The 16768-nt window shown below is 36.6% G+C and overlaps 1 protein-coding gene and 1 pseudogene across 1 annotated transcript; both read right to left on the bottom strand.

Moving 5' to 3' along the window:
• Positions 1-4465: 4465 nt before the first annotated feature.
• Positions 4466-6458, bottom strand: LOC107779803 (putative aarF domain-containing protein kinase At5g05200, chloroplastic). The gene is made up of 3 exons (XM_016600296.2): positions 5516-6458; positions 5156-5257; positions 4466-4774 (listed from the first exon to the last, which is right to left on the bottom strand). Exons 1-3 carry the CDS (start codon positions 5822-5824, stop codon positions 4466-4468), a joined length of 720 nt encoding a protein of 239 aa, XP_016455782.1. The 5' UTR covers positions 5825-6458.
• Positions 6459-13817: 7359 nt separating this feature from the next.
• Positions 13818-15743, bottom strand: LOC107792060 (uncharacterized; annotated as a pseudogene).
• Between the last annotated feature and the right edge of the window lie 1025 nt (positions 15744-16768).

Here is a 16768-nt window from a genome sequence, read left to right as displayed (position 1 = left end):
ATCATAAATTTATCCACCAAAAAATTTATTTTCAAAGAGTAAAAAGATCAATATGATATTCCATTTTTAGATCTTTATGTTTGTAGAATCATTAGTGGTAGTGGCTTTTATCAACTTTTTTCTTTCTTTTCTACCACATTTGCGTTCTTAAAATTTTTCTTAGTTTTCTTTAATAATTGGGTATATTTTCCTATATTACACGAAAAACTAATAATAAAAAAAATTATTTGAGTAGAAACGCATTTTAAATATAATATAATTAATATATTATCGTGGGGATTTTTTTCTCAATTTTAATGTTTTATGCAGTCCGTTTAGTATTACTTTTTTTTTGTATTGAATATTATAGAGTGGTAAAGTCAATATGGAAGATTCTTATGAAATTGATTTTATTAAACCTTCCTGCATATTTTTAATAAGAATTTAATAGACAAGATTGTATTAATTTTAAAATCTTAAATATTAAAAATATTAGCATAGAAGTTATTGTAGTCCAAAAAAATTAGTTATTACAGTTATGTCCTTTTCTTATAAGTTCTTCTGTTTAATATTTTAGGGCTATGTTAGTCTATCAATATTATATTCGTGCTTTTATAATAAATATAGTCTAAATGGATTTGGACAGTATAATAAGTTTTTATACTAAATTAGTAATAGGAATTTTTTGAGAAATATATCCTAAAAACAATAGAATTACATGTCTAAAAATATACCCATATCCCGAAAGTAATTATACTAATAGAAAATCTAACATGTTCCTAAGGGTATTAGGTTTACATGCTAACATGTAGTATTATATATCTATATGCTCGAAAATAATTATACTAATAGGATTACTAAAGGTAATCATGTAGGATTCCTAACGTGTAGTATTATGTCCTAAACTAATAGGATTACAAGGCTAATGTCTAGAATTCCGATTATGTCCTTTTACTGTGCGTTAGTATGCTTAATATTAAAAGGTTATTTTTGTAATCCGTCATTTTATTCATGCTTTATAATTTATCCTTTTTCGCCCATTCATGGCATTACAAACTAATGGTTGATGAAGTTATCTTGTTCTTTAGATTTTTTCTTTCAAAATAGACTTTTTACATGCATCTCAGTGTTTGTACACAGTGTCAAGGCCTAAATGATCCAGGATTGATTGTAATTGGTATGTTGATCACTACTCAGAAAATTATTTTCCGCTAAAACGCATACCTGGCATTTACTTCAGAAAAAGAAAGTAGCTTCAGGGTCTAGAGCTAATTAAGTAATGCTCCAATGGAAAAGTTTACATTGAACAACTCTCTTTGTAGCGCGAGAGGAAGGGAAAAGAGGAGAGATTTTTGCATTATGTGTAAAGTCTAAAGAGAATGAATCTTAATATAAATCAGCTAAAGGTAATCATGTAGGATTCATAATATGTAGTATTATGTCCTAAAACTAATAGGATTACAAGGCTAATATTTAGAATTTCGATTATGTCCTTCTACTGTGAGTTATTATGCTTAATAATAAAAGGTTATTTTTGTATTCCAATATTTTATTCATACTTTTATAATAACTAGTCTCTATGAACGTGCTTTGCATGTTATCCTTAGACAATTATCACAAACATCAATATTATGTAATACTATTTTTAATTGCGTTAAATTTATTTTATGAGGTTCAAGAAATGTTATTAGATCGTATCCACTTAATACCCCTTTAAACATGATGTCTTGGTATATATTCCTTTATTCTTCTTGCCCATTTGAAAAATATGTGATGACAAATAATCTAACATTAGGGATTTGATCGATCATATAATTTATTTATTGCTATTATAAATATAAAACGTATTGAAAATATTTACTAAATATAGTTTTAAAAATATCAGTCATTTTTTGGCTTGAGAAATCAAGCTCTGATGAGAAAGGCACGTGTGATAGCTTATTGGTCCACAAAAGTTCCACATAAATTATAAAGGAAAAGAAATTATTATACTCATCAAAGGTGGGGTCTCATAAATTTTTTTGTCTCATTTTAAATGATTATATAACAACGATCTAGTTGCTCATACTATTCCTCTCATCTTCTCTTATTTAGGTACTAAGAGCACAACTTTAATGTATTTATGTGTGTATCTCTATCTTATTATAATGGTAGGAGGATTATTTTTTTAATTTAGCTTCTTATATATGAGTGATTCATATGATTAAAAATCAAGTATAATTATATTGAGATATTGATCAACTCTTTAACCCTTTAAAAAATATTTAAATTTATGCAATGATGATTAACTGATAATTAGGATTTGAAATAAACTATGACATTGCGATTTTTTCTTGGTGTTTTCTTTTGGTTGTAAAATATCGGAGAGGAGGGTAGCAGCGGCTTGGTGCGGGAACATGATTCCAAAATTAATTTGGATTGGAGTATGACACCTTAACACTTTTTTCTTGTTGCTCGACGTATGTGCAATTTAAATAGGAAAAGAATTTTAGCCTTAGGTTATTTACAATTATATTCTTAAATTATACAAATATTTAAGGTTATAAAAGTCGATCAATGTTTTAAGGATATTTTTTAGTCGTTCAACATTTAGCCTAAATTATTTGTACTTTTATAATAATATAGATATAGATAGATAGATAATTAAGATGAATCACTACTTAGTTTGATCCACATTTCTTAAATATAATATGCTTAAAATCATGCGAAAAAATTGGGATCATTAGAATTTCTAGCTTCATTGAAATTGTCAAAAGTTAGGGTTAGCGAAGGGTTATTATGGTTTTAAAAATTTGATGAAGTTATACCGTATGAGTTTTAATGGTTGAACTAGCCTTTACATTCATTATACGTATGTAAGTCCTCTCCATGATCCACATTTCTTAAATATAAATATGCTTAAAATTGTGCATTCTTTGAGAACTAATTGAGCCAAAACCCAAGTGTAATTTGATGATTGTGAGTAGATTTCAAATTGGGATATAAGAATTTCTAGCTTCATTTAAATTGACAAATTAGGGTTAGTGAAGAGTTATTATGGTTTTGAAAATTTGATGGAGTTATATCATAATGAGTTCTGAACTATATATTATGTTTCGTGTTTCGCCATTTGGTATTGATGTAACTAGTTCGTCTGAAAGAAGAAAAAAATGCATATAACTCTGACTTGTAATTAGTTTTCTATCAAAATGCAAGGTTCTGTGTGCGTGAGTTAGCCTAGTGTATTCAGATTCAGATTCAAAAAAGGAGAAGTAGCCAACCTCCCCAAGCATGAATGCCACGGTGAACAAGGCTAGCGACCCCATGCTTGCTGTTGCTAACACGCATAGATAGGTTGAGTTTGATTGTACTACTCTATTTCCCCACAGATGGATTGAGCTCGAGTTAGGATAATCAAAGCCCCCACTAATGCGCCACAGATGGGTTGATCTTGATTGTACCACTCGATGGCCCCACAGATAGGTTGAGCTTTAGTGAGCATAATTAATGGCCTCACATCAGCTATGACGCTTACCATCAGTGTTTTAAAAGGTATTTTCGGGGCGAGGAGCACCAAAAACGTCAGCTTTAGAAGTCCCACTTCGTGCTCACGTACATAAAACCATTTTATGTGCAAAGTTTTCAGAAAAACTATTTCTTCAAAGATTAACTCAATATTCTCTTCCCTCTACACCAACAACTTCACACCCATTGACACCAGCATCTCCCCCACCGGCAACATGTAACCGAGAAAGAGATGCTTTTCCTTCTCGGTCCCCGACAACAGGAAATTGGGGCATGATTATTCAACCCCTTCCCCGGATCTTCGAGGGAGGAGGAGTTCCACTCTTTTGATTTCGAAAGGGTGTCATCTTTTATCCAAACCGGCAAAATTTGTGAACTATTTGAAGCCGCAGGGTTCGGATAAAGATCGGAAGAAAATGCGCTCCCTTTCTTGGGGAATATCTGATAAACAATGCCATGCATAGCGCGACACAGGTACCATACTAATTTCCTCCTATCCTTTTTTCTACTTTCATGTTGCAACGGAAATCCTAACTTTAATATTCTCTTTTATTGGCCAATTTCCTTGCTTCCGAAGGACTGCAAAGGTTGATCCTTGATGAGCAAAGACTTGCTTCCAAGCGGGAGGCAAAATCTGAAAAAATAAGCGAGCTCGAGGCACGATTACAATAGAGCGAACAAGATAAGTTAGCCCCCAGTCAAGAAGTTGTTCAGCTGCACCAAGACCTTAGAGAGGCTAAAGCCAAGTGGGTCGAACTTCAAAATGTTGTACTTAACTGCCGCTGAGCGTGAGTCTGCCTTCGAGGAACAAGTTAATGACCTGAAGGCCAAGTTGTGTTCCAAAACCTAGGAGGCCAATCTTCTGCCATACCCAAATAGAGGGTATATGTCAACCAGTAGTTTACACAATCCTATGAAGATAGATTGGCAGTAAATAAACTTCCTTCTCTTCTCACAAATATGGGATCCACATCAACCAACATCATACATCAGAAAATATGACCGATACAGTTATTTTGTCCTCTATTGTGTAAAGTTGGTGTCTAAGTTTGGTATTATATACAGTATAGTAGAAAATCTCAGGACGTGCAACAATTTCTTGGTGCGACTTACAATTATCATTGGTATATGTTCCTTTGTCTTTATCAGAGACAAGCTTGACCCTTTGATCTTGGTACATATTCATATTTGGAGCTAACAATATGGTGTATCGATCAAAATAGAGAAGTTGCTTCAACAGAAGTGCAAACTCACGAGGAAATTTCAATCCGTAAGATTCACTAACTCTAACCTGCAAATATTGAAGAGAAAGGATCAGAAAATAAGCTTTACAAGGACTAGGAGAGAAATAACAGCAAAAAAGTTTCCAGAATAAGAAATGAAACTCTTTTTTGCTGCATTAATTTGACATTTGGTGAGGGAGAAATGATAAACTTTTCATTTCACATCCGATCAACTTAGTATAAGGACATTCTTGAGTACCAGAGAAAGAAGAAAAAATAGGAGGGTATTGATAGTTCTAGACATAAGGGAGTTCCATGATTTTTATAAATCATGTGAACTTAAGACCAAACAGAATAGTGACTTTGGTTACGTCATAATTTTGAAGCACAACGCCACATCTATAGAAAAGAATATGTATAGTTTAATATCAGAGCTAAAACTGTTTTACCACGTCCCCGAACAGAGCATTCATCTGCCTCTCATCAAATACTACGTTGGCAGCGACAGCGGTTGCATTTGTAGCAGCAACAATGATTTCTATATCCAAATCCTGTGTAGAAATAACAATAAGGGTCAGAAAATTAAACTCAGTCCAATCTAATAACTTCTATTTCCCAGAAGAGCTTCCTCTCTCTTATCTTTTTACTTGTCTAGGATTTCTAACAAAGAGAGTTCTATAACAAGACATTCATCCTATCCGAACCCGAGGACAAGTATACACAGGAACCTTAAGAGCAGACAAGTCAAACAGCAGTATCTAAAACTTTCATCAGAATCTACAGAATTTATACTGGAGATTATGTTTTACCTGAATTGATAAAAATATTTTCTCCAAGTCGCTCGCAAAAGCCTTTGAATCCACATCCTTTCCAGTAGCACCCATGTTAATTAGATCAGATGCCATCGACTCATGATCTTCAATTGCTATAGATTGCAGAAATACTTCCATAGCAGCCAATGTCTTTGGAGATATACGACCAACAATTCCTGCATTGAAAATTGGCGAAATGGCTTGCTGACCACTTAAACTTGTAAGGCTTTCGAAAGCCGATACACAAACTTTGGACTTTCCCATTTGAACACTCAAACTCATGAAACCCTTAACTAATAAACACATTTGACCCTTGACCCTATGCACGTGTATTACACATTCACAGACGTGTCCATCCAGTCAACAAATGACCAATGGGATTGTTACACGTCAAGGGAAACAAACCCCATAGATGTGCTAGAATAAATTTATTAATTTCTACTTTTTCTTCTATTTCCCTTATTTATTCTTCACCATAGCTGTGCAACTTTTACCTGATGGGGACGGAGCAAAACGACGTCACCAAAAATGATGACGCTGCCTGAATCGTCCAACATCTTTGCAAACTCCAAACCCTGTGTTCTTTGTTGCTACAAACTTCACTACAGATCTCAACAAATTTAGAGTACGAAATGGAGTTCATCGGCATATCTAAGTCTCAATCTCACTTTCTCCAACTGAGAAAACCTCAAAATTTTCCTAGCATCATTCACTGTAATTCTCCCCATCGTCTCCCCTGGAAAATTCGCCGTCTCCGTCGTCGGAGCCGGTGGAGCTAGGCCTTCAAATCTAATCCTTTCTCCAGTAACATTCATAGACCTCAATTTTTCTCTCAATTTATCTCCCATAGGAATTGATAAAAATTCCGGCAGTCTAGTTGCATGGTTGATTTCTCTTTTTTGGAGGAACCGGCGGAATAAGGCCGAGTCAATAAACCCAACCACCATTTTCTTCTTCTTTTTTGATTTTCCTTATAGTTTCTGTTTTTTTTATTTTACAATCTTTTTAATGAATAATAACAGATATACGCGTCATTTGAATGTGACTTGTCGCACTATATCCACGTAAGATAAGTTACGCCTACATAAGCATAGTCAATGGTCAAAGGTGTTTATTAGTTATAGGTTTCACGAGTTTGAGTGTTTAAATGAGAAAGACGAAAGTTTGTGTATCGGCTTTCAAAAGTCCTACAAGTTTAAGTGGCCAGGAAGCCATTTCGCCTCGAAAATCCTTAATTTTTTAATATTTCCATTAATAGGGAAGTTCCTTTTCCATTCGATATTTAACTTAAATTAGCATCCCCACAACCCGACCATAGGAAAACTTAATGTAGAGTCAGCATAATATCAAGTGGTTAATAAATCAAACTAGGTGCTAATAACATTCTCATTGGAAAACTAGAGCTAAATAACCTATTAAAGTTTGATCAGAAAAGAGAAACAACGCAAGTTTTCTGAATCCTTAATTAAGAAAAAGAAGACACAACAACCAGTCAGCAGTTTCTCAATCAGCAAATGAGTCAGAAATTGATTTGCTGTACAAGTTGAAAAACTATTTGCAGCAAAAGTCGGTGCTCCTAAGACTGCATTTCATTTATAGAGATATAAAACATAACGTAAATAACTAGTAATATAGTAAGAACTTTGTGCAAAAATGGATGTCTTGCTACATGACAATTTAAACAATTATCCACTTAACTAAGCAGAATATCTGCTAGGTCATAAGTTCTATTTCTAGTGCCTTTTCCTTCTAGCCTTGATCTGACAACTATTCTCTTGCACTTTCTTTCTTTTCAATGATTCTCACGATGGTCTTTACCAAACATTTAGGGCAGTAATAAGACTGGTCTCAGGACTAGAAACCAGTAACTTAATTGCTTTGTTGCTCGGATTCTCCGAAAATGTGGCCGGATATGTGTCGGATCCTCCAAAAGTAGTGCATTTTTTAAGGATCCGACACGGGTGCGGCTACATTTGGGAGAGTCTGTGCAACATAGCTTAATAGAATCTTAAGTCCGTCAAAGGAACTCCATATTGCCTCTCCATTGTTAGAACACGCTTAGTACTACATTGAGGGTAGACTTTTGGAGCAGTGGCCTGCTTCGTTAGTCCCATGGCTTCTAAATGCCTCCTGAACTAATCCTGAGCCTGTTAATAACGAGCAAAAATACACAAAACATTGGGACGATTGTTGGGAATAAACCCCCTTCAGAAATAATATTCAGGGTAATAAAGCGGAATAATAATGTAGCACCGAGATACGGTAATTAACAAGAATAAAAGAGTAATAATGACACCAAGATTTTTACGTGGAAAACTCTTCTGAATAAGGGAAAAAACCACGACCCCGAGAGGAGCAACTGATATCACTATAGTAAGAAATTTACACTTTGTAGGCCCGAGTAAAATACTACAAAGACTACTACAATACTCAAAAGAAATAACCCTCTTTTGATATTTCACCTCACTACAATATCGCTCACTCTCTATTTTCTTCACAGACTATTTTCTTATACCTTGTCTGTGAAACCTCACTCTTTCTTTCTCTCTTTGTTGGTGTGAAGAAATGAGAGTTGAAGCTCTCCTTTTATAGCCAAAGCTTCACCCTCTAAAGCCTACAATATTTGACAATTTACACACATTTTTCACAATTCAACAAAGTTGGCTACTAAACCAAAGAAATTCAACAAGGTTGACTACCAAACCAAACTAATTCAACAAGGTTGGCTACCTAACCAAACCAAGTCAACAAGGTTGATTACCAAACCAAAGAAACTTTTATTAGGCACATGCCTAATACTTCTTCAATGAGATGAACATCATCAATCTCCCCCTCCAGTCTTATTCATCCAGAGGAGGTAGCACTGTCTTCTAGTTTGAGTGCATGCCGACAAGTTCTTTGCATAGCTCGAACTTGTTCCTTGGTACTACCTTGGTCAGCATATCTGCGGGATTCTCACTTGTAGAAATCTTCAAGACTTTTAGAGATTCATTATCTACCATTTCTCGAATCCAATAATATCTCACATCAATGTGTTTGGTCCTTGCATGGTACATAGATTTCTTGCTAAGGTCTATTGCACTTTGACTATCACAATAGACGACATACTCCTTCTGATGCAATCCAAGCTCTTGAAGGAACCGTTTGAGCCATACTATCTCCTTGCCAGTTTCTGTAGCGGCAATGTACTCTGCTTCAGTTGTTGAAAGTGCAACACACTTCTACAACTTAGACTGCCATGATATAGCTCCCCCTGAAAATGTATACAAATATCCAGTAGTAGATTTTCTGTTGTCAATGTCACCTGCCATATCAGCATCTGTATAGCCCTTCAAGATTGGATCAAATCCTCCAAAGCACAAACAATCTCCCGTGGTACCTCTCAGGTACCTGAGTATCCACTTGACTGCTTCCCAATGTTCCTTTCCAGGATTTTCAAGAAACCTGCTGACAACACCAACTGCGTGAGCAATATCAGGTCTAGTACATACCATTGCATACATCAAGCTTCCGACTGCTGAAGAATAAGGAACTTTAGCCATGTTCCCTTTTCCTCCACTGTTGTAGGACACATCTTCTTACTCAACTTTAGATGACCAGCAAGAGGTGTGCTGACTGGCTTAGCATTCTTCATGTTGAAGCGTTCTAGTACACGTTCAATGTACTTCTCCTGAGATAGCCACAACTTTCTACTTGTTCTCTCTCGAACTATCTTTATCCCTAGAATTTGTTGTGCTGGGCCCAAGTCCTTCATATCAAATGACTTGGATAGATCTCCTTTCAACTTTGCTATCAACCTCTTGTCTTTTCCTACAATTAACATGTCATCCACATACAACAACAATATAATAAAGTTATTCTCAGAAAATCTTTTGAAGTATACACATGGATCAGAATAGGTCTTTAGGTATGTTTGACTTTTCATGAATGAGTCAAACTTCATGTACCACTGCCTTGGTGCCTGCTTCAATCCATAAAGACTCTTATTCAATTTACACACCATGTGTTTCTTTCCAGCTACTTCAAATCCTTCTGGCTGCTCCATATAAATCTCCTCTTCCAAATCTCCATGAAGAAATGCAGTTTTCACATCCAACTGCTCCACTTCAAGATCTAGGCTAGCTGCTAAGCTCAAAATTGTTCGAATAGAAGTCATTTTGACAACAGGTGAGAAAATTTCATCAAAATCAATACCTTTCTTTTGTTCGAAGCCTTTAACCACCAATCGAGCTTTGTATATGACCAGCTTGCCATTTCCATCTTTCTTGAGTTTAAAGACCCATTTGCATTTGAGTGGTCTTTTACCCTTTGGAAGTTCAACCAGCTTGTATGTGCCATTTTTTTGTAGAGATTCCATCTCTTCTTGCATAACTTTCATCCACTGGTTCTTTTCTGGATGGGACAACACCTCCTTAAGACTTTCTGGCTCCCCCTCATCACTGATGAGGACATACTCTATGGAAGGGTACCTGCATGACTCTACCTTTGGCCTCTCTGATCTCCTCAGAGGTTGAGGTTGTTCTTCTCCCTGAGTGGGGTGCTCCACTTCCTCGACACCTTCATCAAGTTGCTCCCCTGCTCAATAACCTCACCAGGTTGCTCCACCTTCTCGGCAACCTCGTCGGTCATACTTTCTGCACTTATGGGATTGTTAGAAGTAGAAGGAATAGTAACAAAGTTAGGAATTATACCATTCTTCGCCTTTTCTGACATATCAGCAGCAGTTCCAACTTCACTTTCTCGGAAGACTACATCTCTGCTTCTGATGACCTTCTTCTTTACAGGATCCCACAGTCTGTACCCGAACTCTTCATCTCCATATCCGATAAATATGCAGGGAACAGATTTATCATCCAGCTTTGTTCTCTGCTCTTTTGGTACATGTGCAAAAGCTCTGCAACCGAACACCTTCAGATGCGAGTAGGACACCTCCTTGTTGGTCCAAACTCTCTCTGGGATTTCAAACGCCAACAGAACTGATGGACTCCTATTGATCAGGTAACAGGCTGTCTGAACTGCTTCACCCCAGAATGACTTAGGCAGTTTAGCCATTCTGAGCATGCTTCTCACCTTCTCCACAATGGTGCGGTTCATCCTCTCGGCTACGCCATTGTGCTGTGGGGTTCCAGGAACTGTCTTTTCATGTCTGATCCCATGACTTGAACAATACTCTTAAAATTCCCTTGAAGTGTACTCACCTCAATTGTCACTTCGGAGGCGCTTTAGCTTTCGACCCGTCTCCTTTTCTACTAGAGCATGAAACTTCTGGAAAACTTGAAACACCTGATCTTTGGTTTTCAAAATATAAACCCATAATTTTCGTGAAGCATCATCAATAAAAGTAACAAAATATTTGTTATCGCCCATTGATTCAATTTCCATTGGGTCGCAAACATCAGAATATACAAAATCAAGCATATTCAATTTTCTTTCAGACGATGTCTGAAATGAGACTCTATGCTGCTTACCAAATAAACAGTAGTCACAATGTTTTACCATTGTACCTTTGGCATAAGAAATGAGTCATTTCTTGTCAAGAATCTGCAATCCTTTCTCGCTCATATGACCCATTTTTTGTGCCACAAATCTACAGAAATCTCATCTTGTGCCGTGTTCAATTCACCTTGGCATATTTCTGCATTTGTCCAGTACAACATGCCACGAGCAACTCCCTTTGCAATCACCAATGATCCCTTAGTGAGTCTCCACTTTTGATTTGCAAAATAGTTCTCGTATCCATCTCGGTCTAAAGCAATTCCTGAGATCAAGTTCATCCGCAAATCAGGTACATGCCGCACATCCTTTAGAACTAATGTGCATCCGACATTTGTCTTGATACAAATGTCACCAATCCCCGCAATCTTTGAGTAACTTGTGTTACCCATTTTCACTATGCCAAAATAACCTGCTACATATCTACAAAAAAGATCTCTTACCGGTGTGGCATGGTGAGATGCCGCTGTGTCAACCACCCATTCCGACTCTGGACCTGACAGGTGCATGTATTCCTCTTCCTCATTTATAAAGAGGACAACATTATCATTGTTTTGCACCACGGCGGTTGTGTTGTCGTCATTCTTCTGGCCACTGGTTTCACCTTTGCCCTTCCTTGGATTTGGGCAATCTCTTTTGAAGTGACCTGGTTGATTACAGTTGTAGCAATTTCTGACTCTTGATTTGGATCGGTTCTTTGACTTCCCACGAGCTCCGAATCTACCATAGTTGTTCGGACTCCTTTGATAACTCCTGCCTCTACCTTCTGTGATAAGAGCCTGTCCTTGATTTTCAGGCTTCTTTCTCATCTTCTCATTGAGTAGAAGAGCCGATGTGACATCTTTCAACTCAATAGTAGTCTTACCGTGTAGGATGGTTGTTGCCAAATTATCGTATGAAGATGGCAACGAGTTCAATAGCAAGATGGTTTTATCTTCTTCCTCGATTTTCACTCCGAGGTTGGCAAGCTGTGTCATTAGTCCGTTAAACACATTTAAATGTGACAAAAAATTCATACCTTCACTCATGTGTAGGGCGTATAACTGCTTCTTCAGGTACAATTTATTTGTCAGCGTTTTGGACATGTATAGGCTTTCCAACCTTGTCCAAATTCCACGTGCAGTGTCTTCATCAATGATGTTATTTACCACATCATCTGATAAGTGCAACCTGATTGCACTAGCAACTCTTTCATCCAAGTCAGCCCAATCCTCAGCTTTCATGGTATCAGGCTTTTTGGAATCAACATCTAGAACCTTGTGTAATCCTTGTTGGATGAGCAGATCTCTCATTCTTCTTTGTCATGTTGAGAAACTGTTATCTCCGTTGAATTTTTCTACCTCGTACTTTACTCCGTACATTTATTTTCCACCGAGTATAGTAGTACCGATAGTGAATAGTATTTCAGTGAACGAGCAGAACCTGTGCTCTGAGACCAGTTGTTGGGAATAAACCCCCTTCAGAAATAATATTCACGGTAATAAAGCGGAATAATAATGTAGCACCAAGATACGGTAATTAACAAGAATAAAAGAGGAACAATGACACCAAGATTTTTACGTGGAAAACCCTTCTGAATAAGGGAAAAAACCACGACCCCGAGAGGAGCAACTGATATCACTATAGTAAGGAATTTACACTTTGTAGGCCCGAGTAAAATACTACAAAGACTACTACAATACTCAAAAGAAATAACCCTCTTTTGATATTTCACCTCACTACAATATCGCTCACACTCTCTATTTTCTTCACAGACTATTTTCTTATACCTTGTCTGTGAAACCTCACTCTTTCTTTCTCTCTTTGTTGGTGTGAAGAAATGAGAGTTGAAGCTCTCCTTTTATAGCCAAAGTTTCACCCTCTAAAGCCTACAATATTTGATAATTTACACACACTTTTCACAATTCAACAAAGTTGGCTACCAAACCAAAGAAATTCAACAAGGTTGGCTAGCAAACCAAACTAATTCAACAAGGTTGGCTACCTAACCAAACCAAGTCAACAAGGTTGATTACCAAACCAAAGAAACTTTTATTAGGCACATGCCTAATACTTCTTCAATGAGATGGACATCATCAACGATGATTCCCATAATAACCAATGTTTCTTGGTCTAGCTATGACGCTTACCATCAGTGTTTTAAAAGGCATTTTCGGGGCGAGGAGCACCAAAAACGTCCCGAGGCAATGGTGTGGGGCGAAAGCCTCAAGAGGCGTACGCCCGGGCGTTCGAGGCATACGCCTGGGCGTTTGAAGCACGTTTTTGTAGTGAGGCGTAAGCCCTAACTTTTTCAAATTAAAACAAAATTTGTTGAATAAGTCCTTCATATAATACCAAATCCTCAAAAGCCAGCTTGTAATTACTCAAAAAATTTAAAAAGAACTGCTTAAAGCCCTAATTTATGGAAGAAAATAGTACTAATCTGCTACTTACATTTAAGGCATAATATTTCATTTATTTTAATTAAAGTACTTGGAAGATCCAGGATTCCAGGCTAAAAGCACGTAAAGCACCAGTCATGAAGAAAATAAGACAAAATAAAGAGTTGGTTCGTTAGGGTGTTGGCCTATGATACTCCTCACCAACTTTTGTGAATCGCTTAAATATAGTAGAAAGTTTCTACAATCTGAAGTAGCAATTGCTACATGTTAGAAACCCTCGCATCACAAAATTACTATCAACACAAGGCATAAAAGCTAATTGACCTTGCTATGTGCTCATTTGCCTTAAATCACGAGTTAATTCCAAACTAAGTACGCTATGCATATTTTTTCAATATAGAAAAAATATCCCATCAAACATAGCATTAGTAAAATCATACCAGTAGATAGATTTTAGAAAATTTGAATGTGGAATATCATCAGTTTACTCACTCAGACATGGCTTTGACATATTAACTAGTTTACCAGAGACATTGATTCAATAGCAAGCAGATTTACAATCAGTAGCATTCAAAGACAGCAATGTCTTTACAACCAACTTCATCTGCAAAAATGAAGGTATCATTCATGGTGCCATGAATGTCCGAAAGCATGGATCAGGAATCAGTATCTGAATCAGATTTTGTCTCGGACTCCTGTTGAAATGGATTTAATCTGTTAGTATTGGCTTCTAATGGAGGGAGTCCATCATCATCGCTTGAGTCTTCATTCTCATCTATCTAGGTATTATCTGATTGCGTATCTTGTTTTGAACTCTCTACTGCTGTAGATTTGAAGATCTCTGGCCTGCACAGAGGGTACCCAGATCATAAGAAAATTTCTGAATGGAAACAATTCAGGTAGAGGGATGTGATATCCAGTGACAGCCTCCCACCAACAATCAGACAGCATATGTAGAGGATTGGAGCAAGAGTTTTTTTAGACAGAGAGGGTTTATCTTCTGGTTGGAGAGGTGTCGGGAGGCAGTATGATGAAACAGTTCCTATTAGGGGCGGCGTCCACAAATATTTAGCAGCTATTTTGCATATATTACCTGGGGAGCATACAGACTCAAATATAAATGTCCAACTATGCGAAATGCCCAGTAAAACACACACTCAGCAGAGTAGTAACTGAGAGGCTTAATCTTGTAAGCTCATTAACATATATTGTAAATTGTAACCGAACATCCAAGAGACTAACTTGAAAAAGGTCAAAATCTACTACTAGTGTGGACGTAAAAGAAGAAAAATTCAAGATGGTGAAGACCTCTAAACAGCCTACACACTAAGTCAATGTCATGGAAGAAAGAAACAAGAATACTCCTTCAATCATAATAAGGAGATTATCTTCATGTTTCCAGACATCAGAGATCAATCTTCAATCTCCGTAACCTAAGCAAATATATGAGCTACAAATTCACAAGCTAGAGGTACTTTATCCATTTCCATCGATAGGCTCATCGAGCAGAAAGACCCTCTTTTCCTTTCCCAGTCAAGAACAGATTTATAAGGAATAATATATTCCCTCTTTCATTAAACTAAAAAAGGGGCGAAAAAATAGGTGCTTGAATTATAGAGTCTCACCATACAGGTGACTTTTGAAGCACACGGACTTGTTCGTAATAGAGTACCTGCGTAACAACACATCCCACTTTTCTACCTGACTCAACAGCTTCCTCTCTTCCTCTCTCATCAACCACAACAAAATTGCCTATTCATTGAGTAAAAAAGATACAAAACGCAAAGGAAAACACTCACATTATTCTTTCAATGCCAAAAATAAAGCCATGAAATCAACAATCATAATAAATCCCCAAACAAAATTAGGATAGGAAATACCAAAGCAAACCTCTTTTAATCCACATGCTTTTCTGGAATTTAGCTGGAAATATTGCTATTGATGTTTCACCTTTCGCATCCATCACCTTCAAAATTAAAAAAGAAAAACTAAAAATTCGTTATCAATTCATACAAATACCAAAACTACTACGCAAAAAAAAAGGAAGAAATTAGTAGGATTTTTCATACTTGAATAAGGTTGGAACCTCGAAGATCCACAACCTGCATAATATTTTGGCCCTGTTGAAGAGTGAAAAATTCTTCAACAGCTCTCTTCAAATTCTTCCTCCCCCCTCTCATTTCTTCTCCGATTTTGATTTTTGATATCCTTCTTCCACCTTTTTACAAGGCTGTATTGTGGTCCGGGCCCGGCCCTAAACGGGCCGGGCGTTAGTCCCATAGGTGGAACCGGCCCACTGTGGTCCTAAGCCCACATGGTCCCGGACTAAATGGGCGGGGCTCACGGGCCTAAACGGACTTTTTCGTTCCGGGCTATTTTATTTTAATTTTTTTTATCCAAAGCAATTTCTTGTAAACTATATATGTATATACTAATATAAATTGCTTATATATAGCTATATATATATATTCATGAAGAATTGTACATATATTAGATATATATAGTATATATTAGATATATATGTAGTTTATATGTATTAGATATATATATATAGTTTATATGTATTAGATATATAATATATATACTATATCAAATTTAAACACAAAATAAATTGCAAAGAAATATTCAAGGGAATGTCTTATATATTTTTATTATTACGACATTAACAAAAAATGACAATATCTTTCTTAGTCTTCCTCCTCCCAATGGAATGAGCACAACAAGATACTAATACTACCATTAAAAGGAAAAAAACTAAGGAAGATATGCCAAAATACAAGTTACATATTAGTCTATGTATTATCTCTAACAAATCTCATAATTTCTTCAAGGTCCGGAAGAATTTCTGTTGGTGGTGGTGGAAAAGAAGCTTGTTCATCACCACTTCCGGGCAAAGCAGCATCTTGCGCAAGTTCCGTTAGCATTTCTTCATAAGCTTCGTCTATCTCCGGTTGTGATTCTGCAAGTCCAAAATTTCTTCTTTCCGAACGGATCCAATCTCTGAAGAGTATTGATTTTTCCTAGCTCTCCCTCATAGACGCTCTATGATCACCGATTTGAAGTCTCGCTTGACTGAAAGCGCTCTCCGATACCACTGTTGAAGCTTGAACACTTAAAATATCTCGAGCCATCCTTGAAAGAATGGGATGGGTTTTTTGTTTGTCCTTCCACCATTCCAAAACATCGAAGGAGCCGTCAGGATTCTCTGATTCAAGTCCCTGTGACAAATAAACTTGAAGCTCATTTAGCTGTAAACTATCACCAATATTATCACCTTGAGAACTCCTGAACTCCGTCCAAGAATTAAGGGCTTTTAGGCCCGCAGTTCTTTTAGATGATTGCGAACTAGACAAAGTAGGAGTTGAAACATTTGGCT

This window comes from Nicotiana tabacum, chromosome 9 (genome assembly GCF_000715075.1).
Source record: "Nicotiana tabacum cultivar K326 chromosome 9, ASM71507v2, whole genome shotgun sequence".
Taxonomy (NCBI): domain Eukaryota; kingdom Viridiplantae; phylum Streptophyta; class Magnoliopsida; order Solanales; family Solanaceae; genus Nicotiana; species Nicotiana tabacum.
Note: the sequence above shows the minus strand (reverse complement) of the source record. Positions and strands in the feature narration are given on the sequence as shown.